At 40.6% G+C, this 18,562-nt stretch overlaps 1 protein-coding gene across 4 annotated transcripts in view; it reads right to left on the bottom strand.

Annotated features, from left to right (window-relative positions):
• UGGT2 (UDP-glucose glycoprotein glucosyltransferase 2) overlaps positions 1-13,264 on the bottom strand; it is a 77,327-nt gene extending 64,063 nt beyond the window's left edge. For 2 of the 4 annotated variants that reach the window (XR_014563382.1, XM_083735197.1), the window contains exons 1-6: positions 13,003-13,264; positions 8,995-9,077; positions 6,356-6,486; positions 4,723-4,835; positions 1,721-1,895; positions 136-232 (exon numbers count right to left, since the gene is read on the bottom strand). Coding sequence is in view for 2 of the 4 variants with exons in the window: in XM_083735197.1 (XP_083591323.1) it covers positions 136-232; positions 1,721-1,895; positions 4,723-4,835; positions 6,356-6,486; positions 8,995-9,077; positions 13,003-13,154 (751 nt within the window). In the remaining 2 variants the exon portion in view is untranslated. The remainder of the gene's footprint in view (positions 1-135; positions 233-1,720; positions 1,896-4,722; positions 4,836-6,355; positions 6,487-8,994; positions 9,078-13,002) is intronic. The other 2 variants (XR_014563383.1, XM_083735198.1) reach the window with 2 other exon arrangements.
• Positions 13,265-18,562: the final 5,298 nt, after the last annotated feature.

Here is an 18,562-nt window from a genome sequence, read left to right as displayed (position 1 = left end):
CTGACCCAGTAAGACATTTTCCATTAACTTCAATGGGGCAATGTAGAAGATTACTGCCTTCAAAATTCTAGACACTGCCAAATATTTTGTGATGATAATGTCTCTAGTAATACCACACACCGGAGAAAAATGTACCTTTGGTCTGAGAGTCATCTACCGCTTTGTATTCTGTACTCTTTACTGCAAGTTCCACACCATATCCAGACAAATACATCTTCTCGGAGCTAGGTTTCTGCTTGAGTACATCATTTTGAAAAGAACAGAAGGGAGGAATGTTAAGTACTGCCATATCTAAATAAGTTCTAAACTTAGATTTACTTCAGAGTAAATCACATTTAAATCTGTTGAACTCCTGAGTAAACATACACAAGATCAGGATTTTACTTTACAAATAATTGCCCATTAAGGTTGCAATCCTATACCCATTACCCTGATAGCAATCCCCATACAATTCAGAGGGACTTACTTCAGAGTATAGCATTGTACTGTGAGTTGTAGCAGACATTAGACAAGAACTATGGATTCTAATCATTCTGTTTCTAAAACTAATAGAGGCCTACATTCTGAAAGAATACCTTCTATTGGCAGAGAGCCTTCTCAGTAGTGACACCCGTCTTGTGGAATTCCCTCCCATCAGATGTCAAAGAAATGAACAACTGACTTTTAAAAGATATCTGAAGGCAACACTTTTTAGGGAAGTTTTTAATGTCTGATGTTTTATTGTGTTTTTAATTTTCTGTTGGGAGCCACCCAGAGTAGCTGGGGAAAACCTAGCCAGATGGGCGGGGTACAAATTATTATTAATATCATTATCATCATCATCATCATCATCATAAAGTTAGGGTCAGATTTTTTTTAAACTTCGGACACTACACTAATCCATGCACACTTTCTTTGGGACTGCTCCACAGAGTTTTCATCACCAGCCTAGTTGACTTCAATTAAAAAAACAATGACTGCACATCAAAGTTAGGCCTTGTGACTGAATGTCAGGATCCAATTAATGCAATATTAACTTGGAGGATGCTTGATGCGGTATATGCAGGTGGTTTGCAGTCTGTGCTTGTACAGGGGAAGAATTCTGACATACTGTAAAGAACATCTAGAGGAAAGTAGGGAGGAAGTGCTTCACTAATAGGGCGAACAGATGCAAAAGAAGACAGTTAATAGTTTAATCGTTGTGCAGAAGTGGGAGCTGTAGCAGATGTTTTATAATATAAAAGGCACAGGAACCCTGTCCTCTTTTGCATCTGGCCACCCACAATGGGAACTTAAAAACAATGGGGGTGAAGGGAAAAAAAACATTTTCAATAAATGCCACCTGTTACTTTCCTTACAACATCCTTTTAGAATGTTTTATCATTTTACTGTTGTTAGCCGCTCTGAGCCCAGCTTCGGCTGGGGAGGGTGGGATATAAATAAAAGTTGTTGTTGTTGTTGTTATTACAAGATATATCAGTTCTCCAGTGGCTGACTGTAGGCTCATCTGAAGCCAGTCCTTCTCCTGTTAATTTCAATGTACTGTGTTATATTTGAAGCCTATAGGAAACCCATAAGTATGACAGAAGGCCAAAAGCCCCAGTGTTTCCCTTTTGTGGCTGAAAAGCTTTGAAACTGACAACAAAGTATGCAACAATGGGGTTTCGTGGACATTTGGAAAGATTTAAACAAAATTTAATTCAATTGCAGTTAACTATATCCCTTCTGCACACACACTTACCTGGACAAAATGTCGAAGAACGTAAACAATTTCCTCTTTTTGTGCTTGTTCAGACAAAACTTTGTGAAATGTAGCAAAGTCTTTTGTACCCATTTCGGCATAAAGGATCACTACTGGGCCAGTCTCATTAAGCGCAGGGAATTTATGGTCTCCTTTGAACAGATACGGCTTGGGCCTTGGATTAAGAACAAATAACTTGTCAGCTCAAAAGGAATAACTTAACTGGAGTGTGCCAGACTTCCCTGTCTGGTTACTGAACAATTGACAAAAGTATGTAACACAATCCAATACATCTTTACTCAGGAGTAAAACCCACTTTGTCCAATGGGGCTTCCTCTCAGACAAGGAAGTACCATATACGACAGGCATCTCCAAACTCAGCCCTCCAGCTATTTTGGGACTACAACTCCCATGATCCCTAACTAACAGAACCAGCGGTCAGGGATGACAGGAACTGTAGTCCCAAAACAGCTGGAGGGACGAGTTTGGGAATGCCTGATACAGGATTTTACACTAAGATAAGGACATCACAGTAGCTAACACTGGTTGCAGAACAAGCTAAGTTAGTTTCCATCTGAAGATGCAACTCAGCATCAGCCATTTTATCAAGACACAGATAAAAAAGCTACACAGCTGCAAGCACAAAGCACTGAATGCTATTTTAATTATCCAGTACATGCAGACTTTTTATTTAGTACCGTTCATGGTAGCTATTAGACCAAAGGGAATGCAGTCACTAAAGATGACATGAGTAGTTCAGGCTCTAGTTGAATTTATGCTTTGTTTCATGAAAAAGTAGCAACACTCTCACCATGACCAGAAGTCAAAACATACATGTAGCTTCATCCCATTCTGGTGGAACTTCCTCCTATGTAAGCCAAAATCCTATGCATAATGTGTGTGCCTTGTAAACAAGAAGGATGTGTTGACTTTGAGAATTTAATGGCTTTGCAATCCTGTGCCATTTTAAACTATGTGTAGTTTGTTAATCTCACAATTTATGGGCTAATTCTGCTAGCAGGATATCCACAGGGAGTAGAGCAAGGTGGGGGGAAGAAGCCACAAGGTTCATTTTCATAGCATGCACAGCGCTTCTATCCTACCAAAGTACAGTGGTACCTCGGGTTACATACACTTCAGGTTACATACACTTCAGGTTACAGACTCCGCTAACCCAGAAATAGTGCTTCAGGTTAAGAACTTTGCTTCAGGATGAGAACAGAAATCGTGCTCCGGCGGTGCAGTGACAGCAGGAGGCCCCATTAGCTAAAGTGATGCTTCAGGTTAAGAACAGTTTCAGATTAAGAACAGACCTCCAGAACGAATTAAGTACTTAACCCGAGGTACCACTGTAACTAAAGTTTAAGGGACACTAGGAGTAATGTTCCTTAGAACATGCTGAAGCTCAGCCAAAAAAATCTAGGCATGCATATGCTTTGAAGTCTGTATCAGTTCTCATCAACTATATGTAGGCTAGCAGACAATGGGATCAAACACCATTGTCTTCAGATCTGGAGAAGGATCAGAAGGGCTGAAATAATGCACCTAATCCCTGCAGCCAAAGTAGCCTTCAAATGTTGCAAGCAAGTAGAGAGCCAGAAGCCAGTGCATATCAAGGTCACTTTTTGTGTGTGTGTGCGCAAATGTATATCACGTACACCTATGGATTGCATTCAATATTAGTTCTATTCAGAGGATGGTCACAGAAATTAATGGACATGGCTAAGGTAGGTGCATTGGCTGAAATGGTCTACTCTGTGTAGGACTTAGCTGGATATTGTTGGTGGAAAAAATATATAGAAAGGATAATTTATGGATGCCAAGATCCAAATTTTGGGCAAGTACTCTGTGGTGAGAGAACCCAGGCAGAGATTTAATGTCACAAAATATGCAGCAAAGCAAAGCATGGAAATATAGGCTGTTAGACCTTTAAAAGTGAGTTCCAAAATTTCCGTTCCAGCATAGGAATGGACCACACGTTTATAAGTTAAAAAGTGGTTTACTTACAAACTCTTCAAAGGTTAGGTTCATGTGCTTTTCCAGACATCAGTCAGAAGTTGCACAGGCAGTAAAAGTTAGCTTACAAAGTGGTGAAAGTTCCTAAATTAATGTAAAGGAACTCAGGAGTGGCTGGTGAGAACCATGTGGCTGAGCTGGAGCAGCCAGCTCAAACCTCTTTACACACAGAGCTTCACAGGGAGATCTCCTCCCAAGATAAGGGGAAGTGCATTAATTTGACTTATGCATGTTGGTTATATGAGGCTGGTTTCAAACTAGCCTGGTTTCCCCATACATAACGCAACTGTTAATGTCATATCAGCCACATTCTGTCTCAATGTGTGTGATAATGTGTGTGCTAATCCCACAGGTATAATCCTGTATCCATATAATCTGTGTCAGAACCACACACGTGACCACTTGGGTCAGAGAAAAGTTAGTTGGCTAGTTTGAAATTTGCCAATTTTCATTAGTGGCAGAGAGCAGGCACTAGACAGCCTGGCTAATATTTCTAAATCAGAAGGTGCAATGTGTAGTATCTCACACAAACATCTTACTTCTCTCATGGTTTTAAAAGCTCCACCAATCTTTAAAAAAGAAAATAATAGCTGTTATGTGGCAATCCCACACAGTTCCATGGGGAGAACTCAACACTCTCTTGCAGAATCAGAGAATCAGAACTCTTGGAGTGTCAGGGGAGGCCACCTGATAGGATGGAGGTGGCAGCAGACCAAGAGATGGAGCTGAACTGACATGCACTGCCTGAAATGTCAAGTTCATATGGAAGAAAGATTGCAGACAATCACTCTTCCCAGGTGCCTGAGATGAAGCAACAGCTGCAACTCAAAGTGGCATCTTTGACCAACATGTATCATTGAGTCCCAATATCCAGGTTTATATAGTGAGAACAAAGGTAAATGTGTGCTGCCAAAACAAATAAAAATGTGATGCTGTGGAACAAAAGCTTTAAGAACTGTTCGTTCAAAATAGCTCATTATATTTACCTTGTAGCAGCTTTCTTCAGAAGCTTCCAAATTTCATTAGTCTTACAGGTGCTCTTCCCATGGATAACCACAAATGCACTGCAACCTTTCGGTGGCGGCTCATCAGCTGCAATCTAATATTTCAACAATTACACTCAACCCAGCTGGTGTAATTGCATTTCATCCTAAAAGTAATGCACCTTCCTTTGATTAAAACAGCTCATCAGCTGCTATCACATTGTGCGTCTAAGTACCAAGTATGTGAGGAGAAAATAATGAAAAGATCGGAGCCCTACAAGTAACACCAATGTATCCTGTCTCAGAATGCCCACCGTTAACAGTTATTTGGATGTTTTAGAAATCAATTTTCTTTTTTTATTAAGATAACAGAACACACCTTTTTTGGAAATAACAGAAGTAAACAGGGAAGATATCATCCTTTCTCACATTCTCCAACTCCAGTTGAGGTCAAAATACATAACCTTTGGACAGTTTTTATACAAACTTTTGCAAAAACATGTGCCTACTTCACATGACAGGGACACCCTTTATTAAACTACTTTATAAAGTATAAGCTGATTTTATAGAATTGCTGATAGGCAAATTCATAGTTACCATGTCTATTCTCCTACTTCCAAAAATGCCCTCAGAAATACCCACTTTAAGATCAGACTCAGCTTTGGTGTCAACATCAATAGGATACAGGTTTCTTTTTCACATCAGTAACAGCAAGTTTGCAGCATTTTCTGTTGAGCCAGGTGAGTTGTTTGACCATATTTTGTTTTAACTAACTATAGTTGGGGTGTGGAGAGAGTTTCCCACATTTAGACATTACAAGGAATTTGTTAGTTCTAAAGCACATGTGGACAACCTGTAATCTAGGGGACTGAACTCTGCACACACCCCATTAGTGGGCAGAAATAAAGATATAAACTGGGACACCACGCGTTTATTATAATATAGAGTCTTCCTGGATCACTCATTGTTGTCTTACACACATAACATTAAGCCAAACCATCCAAACCACAAACTCCTAGGTCCTTGTTTGCAACTTGCAGTTTGTCTTGCAAGAGACTTGGGTCAGCACAGCACAACATCATAATGACAAGGAGGAGCAAAGCAGCCATTATGTCCTCTTTGAGAGCCATGGTTTCACTCATCCCTACATGGAAGCCAGGCCACTATCTCTATGGCGTGGGACCGATTTGATGCTTGCTTCTGAGTTCACACTGAACAATATATGCAGATGGGTTTCACCTGATGAGGTCATATGGATGTAAAGCAAATAGTGTTTTTCTCCAGACCAGTCCTACCAATATCAACAACACTACTAGAGGCTAAGGGCTGCTTTGAAGACCACCACCACTTGGATGCTACTGTAAATCCATCCCTTTGGTCTTTTTTCCCTTCCATGCAGCACTATAGTTCTACAGCAGCTTAGCAAGCAGACCATCACGCTACCACAAAACATTTTGGAAGGGAGGGTTGCAGCAGCATGAAGAAAGCTCTCTTAGCCATGCTGCAAGCTTCTGCAAGAGAATGGTTTGCAGTATGACAACAGCCACAATGAGGAGCCATTTTTGAAAGCCCCTCTTTAGCATGTGAACCAAAGCCATATCCAGATTCCTAGCTTGTACCAGCCAATTTTACACACCTGCTGAAACATCTGAATGGTTGGGGAATGTGCTCGTAAGGAAAGAGAAAATTTCAAAAGATTAATCTGCACATTTGAAAGGAACTGTCCGGCTTTCTTCAGGATTAAGTTGTAATAAGAATGCTCCGAGACTGTATTAAAAAAGGAAAAGAAATACAAGTGAGATGTTAACATCTAGTCCCAAATATCACTGAATTACAATTACGTGTTGGCAAATAAAAGTATCTGGAATATAGAATGTTGTAGGATTTCAGATTATTGGCCAATTCTAAATTTTTTATTAATACAAAGTACAATTTCTCTAGTTGGGGGGCTTACAAATTAAACATAAAACATGCTATTAAGAGTCCATCAAAGGGCAGGTATATTGACTTGTGAACTGGTTTCTCTTGCCGATCTGAAAAGAGTGGTGCAGAAGTTGAATCATGCATCAGAGAGCATTACTGTGTATTAATCACTAACCATTTTACCAAATAAAATGGCCCAAGCTAAGGTAAATGCCTGAAATCCTATGAACTAACAAGCAAAAAGTGCTGCCTTGTTGAAAAAGTGAAGAGGAAAATGGAGGAAGACAAGACAGACAGTGCTGTGGAAAAGGAAAAAATAAAGTAGTACTAGTATAGATAAACAAAAGACAGAAAACAGGTTGCTATTCCACTGAGTGGTTATGCATATAATTTTCTTTCAACAAACAGCAATTACGGCTGCCATCCTAACTGAACACCTGGGCAAGTCCCCAAGGACTAAAGATTATAAAGACAACAATTCTGTAACAACCATATTTAATGGCAGCCAGCTTGTGTGGCAGTTTGATTGGGGTTGGGTGGAAATATTTTAATTCACCATAACACGTAAGTATGGGGACAAGAAGACCAGCTGCGGCACCTTGTTCCTTCATCTTAGTGCTTGGAACAGCGAAAAACTCTCCAGTCCCAGGAGGTGGGGAGTGACTAAGGAGGAACAATGACCTAAAGAGAACAGTATGCAACTCTAGGACCATATCATGATGTGATTCGCACTTAATGTTAAGCTACAGTTTATTAGATCATTTGAAGCCATAGCAGCAGCTTAACCATGGTTTATTAAACATGAACAAACCTACCTGTAAGCCATGGTGTCCAGCTGGTTTATAAACCTTGATGTGCACTAACCATAGTTTAGAGTTATGCACAAACCTGTCCAAAGCTTGCTATATATATATATTTCATGGAAGCCACCATGGACATTTAAAGGAGGAATATAAATCCCCAAAACAAACAAAATGTTGTGATGTGCCCAAATGACTGCACACAATTAAAATTAGCATGCAATGTTTGATTCACTGCTACATCTAAACTTGTTTTAGCTAATTAGTAAATAAGAATCTGAAACTATTGTTTGATTCTTGTTTGTACTCAGTAGCAAGCGTTTAAGCAAATCACTTTTCTCCATGTTTGAAGGTAATGGGGAACTATGGTTTGTTACAAACAGAAACAAAACCTTCCAGTCGCCTCCTTTGATGTGCAGCAGAAAAGAGCTCTGGGTTATTATAGATACAAAAATGCTGTACCTACACATTTATCAGTAACTTCATTTGGGGAACAGAAAAGAGGATGACATTATGAAATTGCCAAGTGGCAAGGCTCACTCATAAGGCCAAAATCAAGACCCTCCTTCATGCTGCTTCCCCTCCCCACCAACAAATGATGGGATGCTTAGATCAGAAATCTTTTTTAAAAGATCTCTGATAACTAAGAAGATGATGCAGAATATAAATAAGGATGGGGGCATGAAAAAGGTTTGGGCAATTTTTTTTAAAGCCTTTATTTATTTATTTATTTATTTACTTACTTACTTACTTACTTCATTTACATACCACTTTGTAAGGCATAATCACCTACAGAATCCATGAAAACGTAATAGCCAAAATAAACAGATTAAACCACGTTAACACCCCTAAAAATTGAGCAACAGCAATTCCAATATCATGATAAATAAGAGAGACTGAAATAAAAATATTTTTTCTTCTTCTTAGAACAGGAGGCCCTACATATCTGCCGAGGAAATAGGTTTCAGAGGTGCAGACCCACCACTGAAAAGGACCTGTCCATGCTATCCATCAGTCTAATCAGTGGCTGACTGCAAAGTGCAGGTATCAGCCAGGGCAAGGCAGCCTACTTTATGCAATGGATTTTTGGAAGGGAGGATATCATTCTGATTTTCTACTTCAGGCATCAACACGTCTTGGACTGTCTCAGCGTTCTTATTTTAATGTAAAGAAACCAGAAAGTGAAGCGTTACTAAGGACAGGTTGCAAAATACACTGTGCTTTTAAAGCGACACATCAGATGTTGTTGAACTATTTCTCTATAACATATTTTATTGCTTAATATAATCAAATCTCTAAGTGGTTTGCATAAAAAAGAATAAAAAATTCCTAAAACACAACATACAAAGTTTTTAAAAACCCAAAACCTCCCATCAGCTCCAGCCAGCACCAGTAATAGTCAAGGATGGTGGGAGAGTTGTAAACCACCAACAACTGGAGAGTCCCAGGTTAACCACTCTTGGTTGAAAGCTTGCACACTATTAACACTATTACACAGTACAAGTTACAGAAAGGTCTGCCAATCTAGATATACACAACAAACTCAACTTACCTCCTTTCCTGTATAATGTTAATTCTTTCACCGTTTCCAAAAACTGCCAGAATTGCTCATTGCCTTCTTCTGCAATGAATTCACTGTTAAAAATGTGTGTAATAATTTATCCATTAGTATAGCTCATAAGACACATACAAACATTTTGAGAAGAAGCCCAAGTGAGCGATCCTATACACAAGCAGCTGGCATATAGCAGGCCCGGCATCAGTTAAGCTGGTGCAAAAATTACACCGGATCCAAACTCCATTCAGGAACAGGGCTTCTGCTAGCAAAGCCCGCCTAAACCTGGCAGAGGAGGAACAAGTCTTTAAAATTGTGTTTGAATTACACCACTCTTTTTGCTGGTTTAATTTATCCCAGCCAGGTTAAGCTTTAGTCTCCCTCTCCAGTACTGACCCCACTGTGTCTCTAGAAAACTCATTTTTCAAGGCTTATGCCATTTTAAGATCCACTGAGCTCAACTCAGTAAGGTGGGATCCAGCTAAGACAGATGGGGTGACATGTCAGTGTATCTCCAGCTGAGCTAAGGATGAAGAAACCGAGCAGGTGTAGCCCAGATCCACTGGGAACCTCCCAGCTCAACTAGGGATCTGATGGATCCTAACCTCACACATCCCAGAAGATGTTGCTATGCCAATTCTCCCTAAGTGTTTGAAAAAGCCTAAATGATTTAAAGACATAATTTACTTCTCACCCCAAAATTGTAAAAGTCCTTTGAGATCAGTAGAACAACACTACATAGCAAACATTGTGCAGAATAATAACCCATGTCACCAACCAACAACAAGACATAATCTACATAGCCAGAGCACTGGATCCCCGGAAGTATATTTTGTATTAAGCTGTCAACCTATTAATTAATTGATTAATGAATCCTCTTCTACATGCCCATTAAGGAAATTTACAAATATACAATAAAAACAGCTAAGACAGGTTTTTCTTAAGTCCAAAAACAATTAAAGATTGATTTAAAAACAATGCAGACTGAACAACTAAGGCAGAGATGTTTTCATTCGGTTATACAGTATAACACTTGCTCAAATTAAGCTTGCAGGAGGTAATTCTCACTTTACAGAGAGGAAACTGAGGTAAAAGCTGCAATCTTAAACATATTTATTGAGAATAAATCCTGTTAAATTTAGTAGGACTTATTTCTGATTAAACTTACTTAGAATTGCTATGTACATATGACACCCTAGCACACTCAGCAAGTACACCAGTGAAAGTGGATTTATACAATTAACTCTGAATGACTTTAAAGACATTCAGTCACCCATGAGCTCAGCAGGCAGGCCTGTACTGTAAAATGAGTGGATGAAAACTGAGTATGATGAGACATGCAAATTATGTTGCCTCATTCCTCCATACATGTAGCACATACAGTGCAAAATTTTATGGTATTGTACAAGAGGTATATTGAATGTTCATTGCTAAGGAAAACTCTGAATCATATACAACTGGAATTAAGTTCTGATGTTGCACAGATTAAAATAGTAAGTTTTAACTACATAAATGTATTTTATTTATTTTATTTTTAAATTATGTGATATCCATACCACCATGTACAATAACTGTGTTACATGATCTAACCATTCTTGATGTTTCCTAATGGCTCAGAAGTTGTGTATTTTTTCACAGAGTGACTCATTTGCATGTAATGCCACAGCAAACCATGGCTTAGCGCTAACGCACAGGTTCCCAAAGAGGAGATATCGCTCTTACACTCCTCAGGGCTGAGTTATAATTTGGCTTAATTTGTCATCCAAACCCAGGTCTATAGTTTGCCTTACTTCAGACATACCATGAGTTGTAAACAAGGTTTGTTCTTTATGATATTTTATACAACAGAAACGTTTCTTATTTTATAGAAATAAAATGGTATAGTGGAGGACATTGTTTACTGCTGCGCAGGTGACAAAGTCCTAGAAGGGCTATGCCTACATCTACTTATGTGCAAATTCTGCAATGAAAAGTTTGTTTGGAATAGGATTTTGCCTCAAATTGTGATAAAAAGGCACAGTCCCAGAAGACATGGAGTAACTACTTTTTTTATTTATTACTAAGACACAACACAAATTCAAATGAATCTATTTTGGGGGTGGCAGGAAAAGGAGCAGGATGCCAAACTGAAGACCACTCATAAGCTTAAATAGCAAGCAACATTTCTGGTTTAACATAGCAGAAAATAATGCTATTTAAACACACCAATTCATTTTCTTCTATTTTAATGACAGCATAAAAAAGGAGGTGGGAAATTTTTTACATAGTTATATGCAGCATGCACACAGTGTGGCAACATTGGTCAAATTGCTGGAATATAAAGATCAACCATCTTGAGGTATTAAGTTGTTACTGGTGACATGTAGAATTATTTGAAATAAGGTTCTTACAGTACTTCACTTTGGCATGTTATGGCATTCATGTGCATGCCAGATGAAGACCCATAATTGTTTCTTGTTATTTTTGATACTGCTGGATACGTAAGATATCTGACCTCAGTATTTTACCACATGGCTACATGTTCTTAATGGAGATACCAATAAGGCAAATGAACTCATACAAATACTATAAAAGGGCTGGAATGCAGGGGCACTTATTTGGTTTGTGATTACAACTCCAAGACACTTTCTCTGGAACAATCTCCCTAAAATGCCATTAAAATCTTTGGGACAGGCCCTTAAATCATTCCATAAACTCCAATAGATTTTCAAGGAAACGACCCTAAATCAATTGAAATTATGGACTTCCATGGACAATTAATGTTACATACATCACAGCATTCATCTTATGTATATCACAACTTTCCTACAAGTTAGTTCCAATGCAGCATTCATTGTCCCTCCCTTCTCCACAAAACAGCCTTGTGAGGTAGGTGAAAGAGCTGAGTACTGTATTTCAGAAGGAGTCTCTCCAGACTTAACCAGCCTGGCACCCTCAAGATGTTGCTGGAACTACAACGTCCACCAACTCTTGCCAAGTGCACTATCTGGAGCTGATGGTGTCTGCAGCCCAAGGGCATAAGGCTGACAAAGGCTGCTCTAACCATTACACTACACTCCCTGGCACAGGAAGTCTCCACTTCTCCCAATCGGACTGCCCTGACGTCCTTTTCCCTCGGCGTCCGGCAGCCGGGAGAGCTGTGATTCCCTATCCCCTCTAGATTCTCACCAGGAGATCTGGTTGCAGATTGCACAGTCCAGCGCTTCTCAACCTTGGGTACCCCAGCTGTCGCTGGACTACAACTCCCAGCATCCCTCGCTCGCAGGGCCAGGGATGATGATTGGAATTGTACCCGACACCTGGGATGCCGAGTTTGTGGAGTGCTGGCTCAACAGGTAGGGCATGAGGGCTGCGGGTTCGAGTTCCATGTTAGGCAAAAGATTCCTCCCCCCCCAATTTTTTTATTAGGTTTCACAAAATTATACACAAACAAAACACACAAACAAACAAACATAAATCATAACCTTATTAAAATTAAACTTATTAACATTGTTAAGTGACTTCCTCGCTTCCCCTTGGTTGAATTTCCATGCATATCCTTATAACGCCTTTCCAAATCTTAATTCTTATAAACTTAGTCTATTAACATCCTTATATCTTTTCAATTCGAAATTGTACATGTTAAATATCAACAAATTCCTAAGCCAATCTGTTGCCTGCAAGCTATTTCCAATTAGTTTAACTTAACAAATTTAGCTAAATAATCCTTAAATTTTGTCCATTCTTCCTTAGGCAAAAGATTCCTGCAGGGCAGAGGGGGTTGGACTACTAGATGACCCTTGTGGTCTCCTAGAATAAGGGATGGTGGGAGCGGAGGATTCCAACTCGATCTCCCCACGTATGAGGCAAGGTGCAGGGTCCACAGGGGCAGTAGATCCCGAGGTCAACCTTTCCCCGAAGTCTCCTGACGCGGGTCATCCCTCGCCCCCTTTCGGAAGTGCGCCTCAGCTGCCCTCGCTTTCCCTCAGCTGACCCCTCCAGCAACCCTCTCTCTCGTCCTCTCACCTGGCCTCCAGCAGCAACGGCGTCGCCGGCCACTTCGCCGCCAGCCGGGCGGCCACCGCCTTCCTCGGGGAGCTCTCGGCGCCGCGCGGCCACAAGCCGAGCACCAGCACCCCGGCCACCAGCACCGGCAGCCCGGCCACCTTCTTCGCCATGGCCCGCTTCGCCCGCCTCGCCAGAATCCCCTCAGAGCGGCTGCCACGCACAGGCGGCGGCCCGACAGCGGGCTCCGCCCCCCCCGCCCTACCGTCCAATCGCTGCGCTCGCCTCCAGCCAGGCCCCGCCCGCTTCTTTTCCGTAGGATCGCGGCCCCGCTCTTCCCATTGGTCCGCAGGAAGGCTCCAATCGGAGACGAACGCAACAGCCGCCGGAGTAGGGGGCGGGGCTTGGAGGGAGGGGGCGGGGCCGACCGAACGAGAACCGTTATAAGATGAAACAAAAAAAATTCCTTCCAGTAGCACCTTAAAGACCAACTAAGTCAGTTCTTGGTATGAGCTTTAGTGTGCATGCACACTTCTTCAGATAGTGAGCTTCCCCAACGCGATGCCGCGCAACCCTCGCGGCGCAGATCCGCGTTATTGGCAGTGCGGACGTATTGTTGTCAAAATATTTTTTTTTTTTTTTGCTTTTCACAACATTATAAACAAACAAACACATAGAGCAAACAAAAATAAATCATAACCTTATTAAAAAATACATTAATTAACATTGTTAAGTGACTTCCTCGCTTCCCCTTGGTTGAATTTCACTGCATGTCCTTTTAACGGTTTTCCAAATCATAGTTCTTAAAATAATTTAACTTAAACATTAACATCCTTAGATCTTCACATTATGAAATTAAACCTATTAATTCAGCACTTAACTTAAATAAAATCCTAAGCCAATTAAGTATCTGCAAGCTGTTTTCAGTTAATTTAACTTAACATGTTTACGGACATATTGTTGTTGATGGATCCGTAGTATATTGGTGATAGGTCGGGGACCTGATGCGGAAAGCAAAGCGTGTTTGGTACTTCAAGCCCCTCTCAGCTGTGCCCATAAAGCGCAGCTGGAGGGGGTGAGATTAGAACCTCCTTATTTCTTCATCTTTGGCGATCCCTCTTAGCCGAGCGTCTTCCATAAACACGGTCTTAACAGTGAGTCCGGAAGTGGCTGTGGAGGCTAGTTCTGGATCCACATGTCCTTCCACAGTGGGGACATGAGTTTCCCGCAGGGAGTTGATCACTGTGAGGGTTTGCCAAACATGCCTCCCTCTTACTGCGTTTCTCCCTTTCATCCTGAGTTTGAGCATCTTCGAAGTCCATGACAGCTTTGGTAAAGGCTATTCTCCAATTGCAGTGCTCACAGGCCAGTATTTCCCAGTTGTCAGTGTTAATACTACAGTGGTACCTTGGGTTCCAGACGCTTCAGGTTACAGACTCCGCTAACCCAGAAATAGTACTTTGCTTCAGGATGAGAACAGAAATCGTGCAGCGGCGGCGTGGCAGCAGCAGGAGGCTCCATTAGCTAAAGTGGTACCTCAGGTTAACAACAGTTTCAGGTTAAGAACAGACCTCCAGAACGAATTAAGTTCTTAACCCAAGGTACCACTGTATTTAGACAAATAATGTACAAGAGTGGCAAGGAAACCAAGAAACAAAATTAAGTGTATATATATATGAATTGAACCTAATAGTCCTTGAATAGTTGCTGCCCAGTCAGTATCATCATTCAGGTAGTAAACTTTAGCGGAACACTGTGTCATATTCTCAACTCATGGACGCTATTAATTTTCTTCTGCTTCCTAATACATTAAAGTAATTTTAATTATGATGAAGGTCCTACTACTAAAAATAAATAATGACATGTTCAAGTTGGTACTTTTGATCTGTTTGAGACATAGAGTGCATATTGTACAAATTGTATGTAGTAGATTTTTGTGTGGATTAGTATATTTTGTAGTTTTGTAAACAATGAAGGTACATCTAAAAGACAGTTTCCACAGTACAGGATGGTATAGTCCCAGTCACGCCTCCCCCCCATGGCACAGAAGACGCATGAACAAGAGTTTGCATTGCCGTCCTACTTACCTAGGATGTCTGCTCCACCTCTGATGCCACTACCCACTTGCAGAGGGACATAACATTTGAACAATACCTGCACATTTAAAATCAGAAGTACATAGGCTCAGATCGTATGGCTGATTCTGAGTCTTACCTGAAAAACCAACTGTGTGATCTGAGTGTATGCATGCTGTAGTTTTTGTATATGGGTCATGTATGTGGTTGGTGGCATTGCAGGCAGATGTACTGGGTGGGATAGGAAAACAGGTGCAATACCTGCCCTTTTTTCTTACTCACGTAATAAATGGAAGTAAATGGGGCTCTGAAATCTGATCTGACCCATTTTTTGGCTTCCTGTTTCACCCAAACTAGAAACTGTGGATTTAAGCTAATAGCCAAATGCTCTAGCTTAACTGGTTGATGGATTGCAGCTGAAAAATATTTTGGCAGAATAATACAATTAAAGAAACGTTTTAAAACCGGTTGCACAACAGACAATCATGGGGATAAAAAATTATTGCTAAAGCTATTTCTGTGTTCAGAAGACATGATTAATGAAGGAGTCTTAATAAGGTCCAACCACTTAGTATAAATCATAGTGACTGCAGTATACTTAATGGTAAGGGTTACATTAAAGGGAAATAAAGCTGAAGCTTTATCAGCATGTGCGGTAAAAAGAAAACTTTATTTGTGGAAACAGATTTTAACATATGAGGGAGGAGGACACCAAAATAACCCTGATCTTCAGCCAAATACCAGTACATCAGACAGGTACAGGAAAAAAACTGCAACATGTAGCACAATCCTATGCTAGTCTAAGTGCTAATGAGTTAAATGAGATGTACACCCCACAGGGGCATAGCCAAGGGGGGTAGGGAGGGGCAGCTGCCCCCCAATCAATAAAAATCAATATAAATACATAGATAACTGAGGTTCTGCCCCCCTAACAAAATACCTGCCCCCCCCCAGCAAAATTCCTGGCTATGCCCATGGCATCCCACGTCACTAATGGTGCTGTCATACCCTCCAAAATTCCTCCAATGAATATAGGGACGTCCTTGGGAAAAGCGGGACATTCCAGGATCAAATCAGAAACCAGGACTGCTTCTGTAAATCCGGGACTGTCCCTGGAAAAAAGGGACACTTGGACGTCTGTGCTCTGCTCCACCTACAGGGAGGATCCTGCATGTTATCTTAATCATCCTTTCCCACATGCCATCAACATCAGAGGTCAGGTTGTACTCTTAGTTGATTATTTTAATTCACTATTCACTATGCAGTTATCAAAACAAAAACCGTGGCCAGCAGATATACACCTCACCCATAAACGACATTTACAAAGAAAAAGCATCCATTAATTTCAATGCAATTTGCTCCCAAACAAGGAGCTTAAAAGAATAGCCTATTGATATAAATGGGACTTACTTTTATAGAAGTATGTTTGCAATTTGGATGTTAATCCAAAACCCTCAGCTTAAATGGCTTATTTATTGGTCTGCTGCATGCAGAGGGCAGAGGGGAGAGCTGCAACCTTTTTACACAGCTAATTAAAAATCAATTAACTGTGACCAAACTCTCTCTGGGTACAAGTAGTTACATGCAACTATCAGTGGCTTTAGATGGAGACATGCATTCCTATTCCCTTGGAAGGCATAGCCAGCTTGGGCTGGTCCTAGCTACACAGCCCTGTTGGCTTTCTACTTGCACAACTATTCGTTCCCCCCTTTCATTTATCAAGTTACTCTGAAATTTGAAATTTGTTTATATCAAGGAAAGAAGGGGCCGAGTAGTTTTCCATGGCCTCCTCACCCTATTGTCAAACTCACTCTGCTGCTAAACTTGCCTTGAGGCCTTCTGCTTGGTTGTGTCATGTGTGTTGTGCTGACATATTTCTCTAGTTTACAGATGTGCTCATGGTTTCAGAAATGTGGGCAACCCCTGACTATTAATCTTTAAGGTGCCACAAGGTTCGGTTCTTTTTTGCAGACCAGCACAGCTGCCTCTCAGTTAGTATAAATCTGTAATATTCCTTTTAGAAATTGTTGAGGCAATTTCAAGTCATTTTCCAGAATATCAAATGCACTGTGTAAATTCATCCATATTCCTTGTAATTATTTATACAAAATATAATTAGGATGAACATCCGTACTACTTTACAATCATGCAGACTGATATTTTATGTCCATTTTAATTAATCTGGATAAGTACAATTTCCCATTTTTATGATTTACATGCAGCACTGATTATCATCTACTGAGAAGACAGCTTTAAAAATCAATGTTCAAAGTTGCTACACATGAAGGAAAGAGTCTGAAAGTGCTGCTGTAAGCTATTGCATATGTAATGGAAATGGATTTATTGCTTCAGCCTCATATTTCCCTTTATTATTAAATCATTAAAGGTCTCCTAAGTTAAATTCACGCATGGAAAGATATGTGCTTGTGTAGCACAGAGAGTATGTACAATAGGTGTGTATAATATAGGATATTGATTTTTCAGTTGGTGAGCGGGGACCCACTGCTACTGGATCACAGGTCGGTTGCAGTACCAGCACTACTGCAAAAAAAGTTACCAATTAAGACATAAGTCCCCCAGTGGCATGTTTAAACTAAAGGTTAGTCCTCAGTCTGAAAAGACTGAAGTCTGCCCTTCTTGAGTTACTAAAAATGTAAACTTTTTCCTTTAAGTGATTTGAATTCTTCACCCATGAATTAAACCAAAATGTCAGCAGCAACTGCTTAATCATCATCAATATGCCCCCATTAATAATAATAATAATAATAATAATTAATAATATAATTTATTATTTATACCCTGCCCATCTGGCTCGGTTTCTCCAGCCACTCTGGGTGGCTTCCAACAAAGTATTAAAATACAGTGGTCTGTTAAACATTAAAAGCTTCCCTAAACAGGGCTGCCTTCAGATGTCTACCATAGCCATTCTTGTGATACAGAAGCCTAGATTAAGCATGCTGAGGGCCATTGTGTGATGGCAATGAATGCGTCTAGTTTGAAAAATTAAAGTAGCAGCCACAGAAGGTCACATTAGGATCAGGACTGCATTGTGCAGGGTCCCAAGGGACAAATAGCAGCTTCAGGAGAGGAACATTCCAGTTAGGGTTGCCATATGTCCAGAATTTCCTAGATGTAGCTGGGATTTGGCTGTTGGAGACAGCTTCTGGGTGGTAATCACTTCAATATCCGAAGCTCAACAACCTTTGTGTCCGGATTTTCACTTTCTGAAATATGGCAACCCTAATTCCAATGGCACTGCCCCATAGAGGTTGATCCATCCCTCCCTGCATGCCACAAACCTACGTTCCCCCTTGCCCTGCCACCTGCCATTAGCTGCTGTTTAAACATATTGAAACTAGATATGTTAAAAGCAAACACATAAATAAGATCATTTCTAGTTGGGCCCGGAGTGAAAATGGAAGAGAGGTTTATTTTCCAAGCAATCCATGCTTCAGTTAAAACCACATTCAGCATCCCAACATTGGTTTAAACGTGTCTTTTCAGCC

Source organism: Podarcis gaigeae (genome assembly GCF_964106915.1).
Source record: "Podarcis gaigeae genome assembly, chromosome: 4".
Lineage (NCBI taxonomy): Eukaryota > Metazoa > Chordata > Lepidosauria > Squamata > Lacertidae > Podarcis > Podarcis gaigeae.
This window is presented reverse-complemented; position numbering and strand designations above follow the sequence as displayed.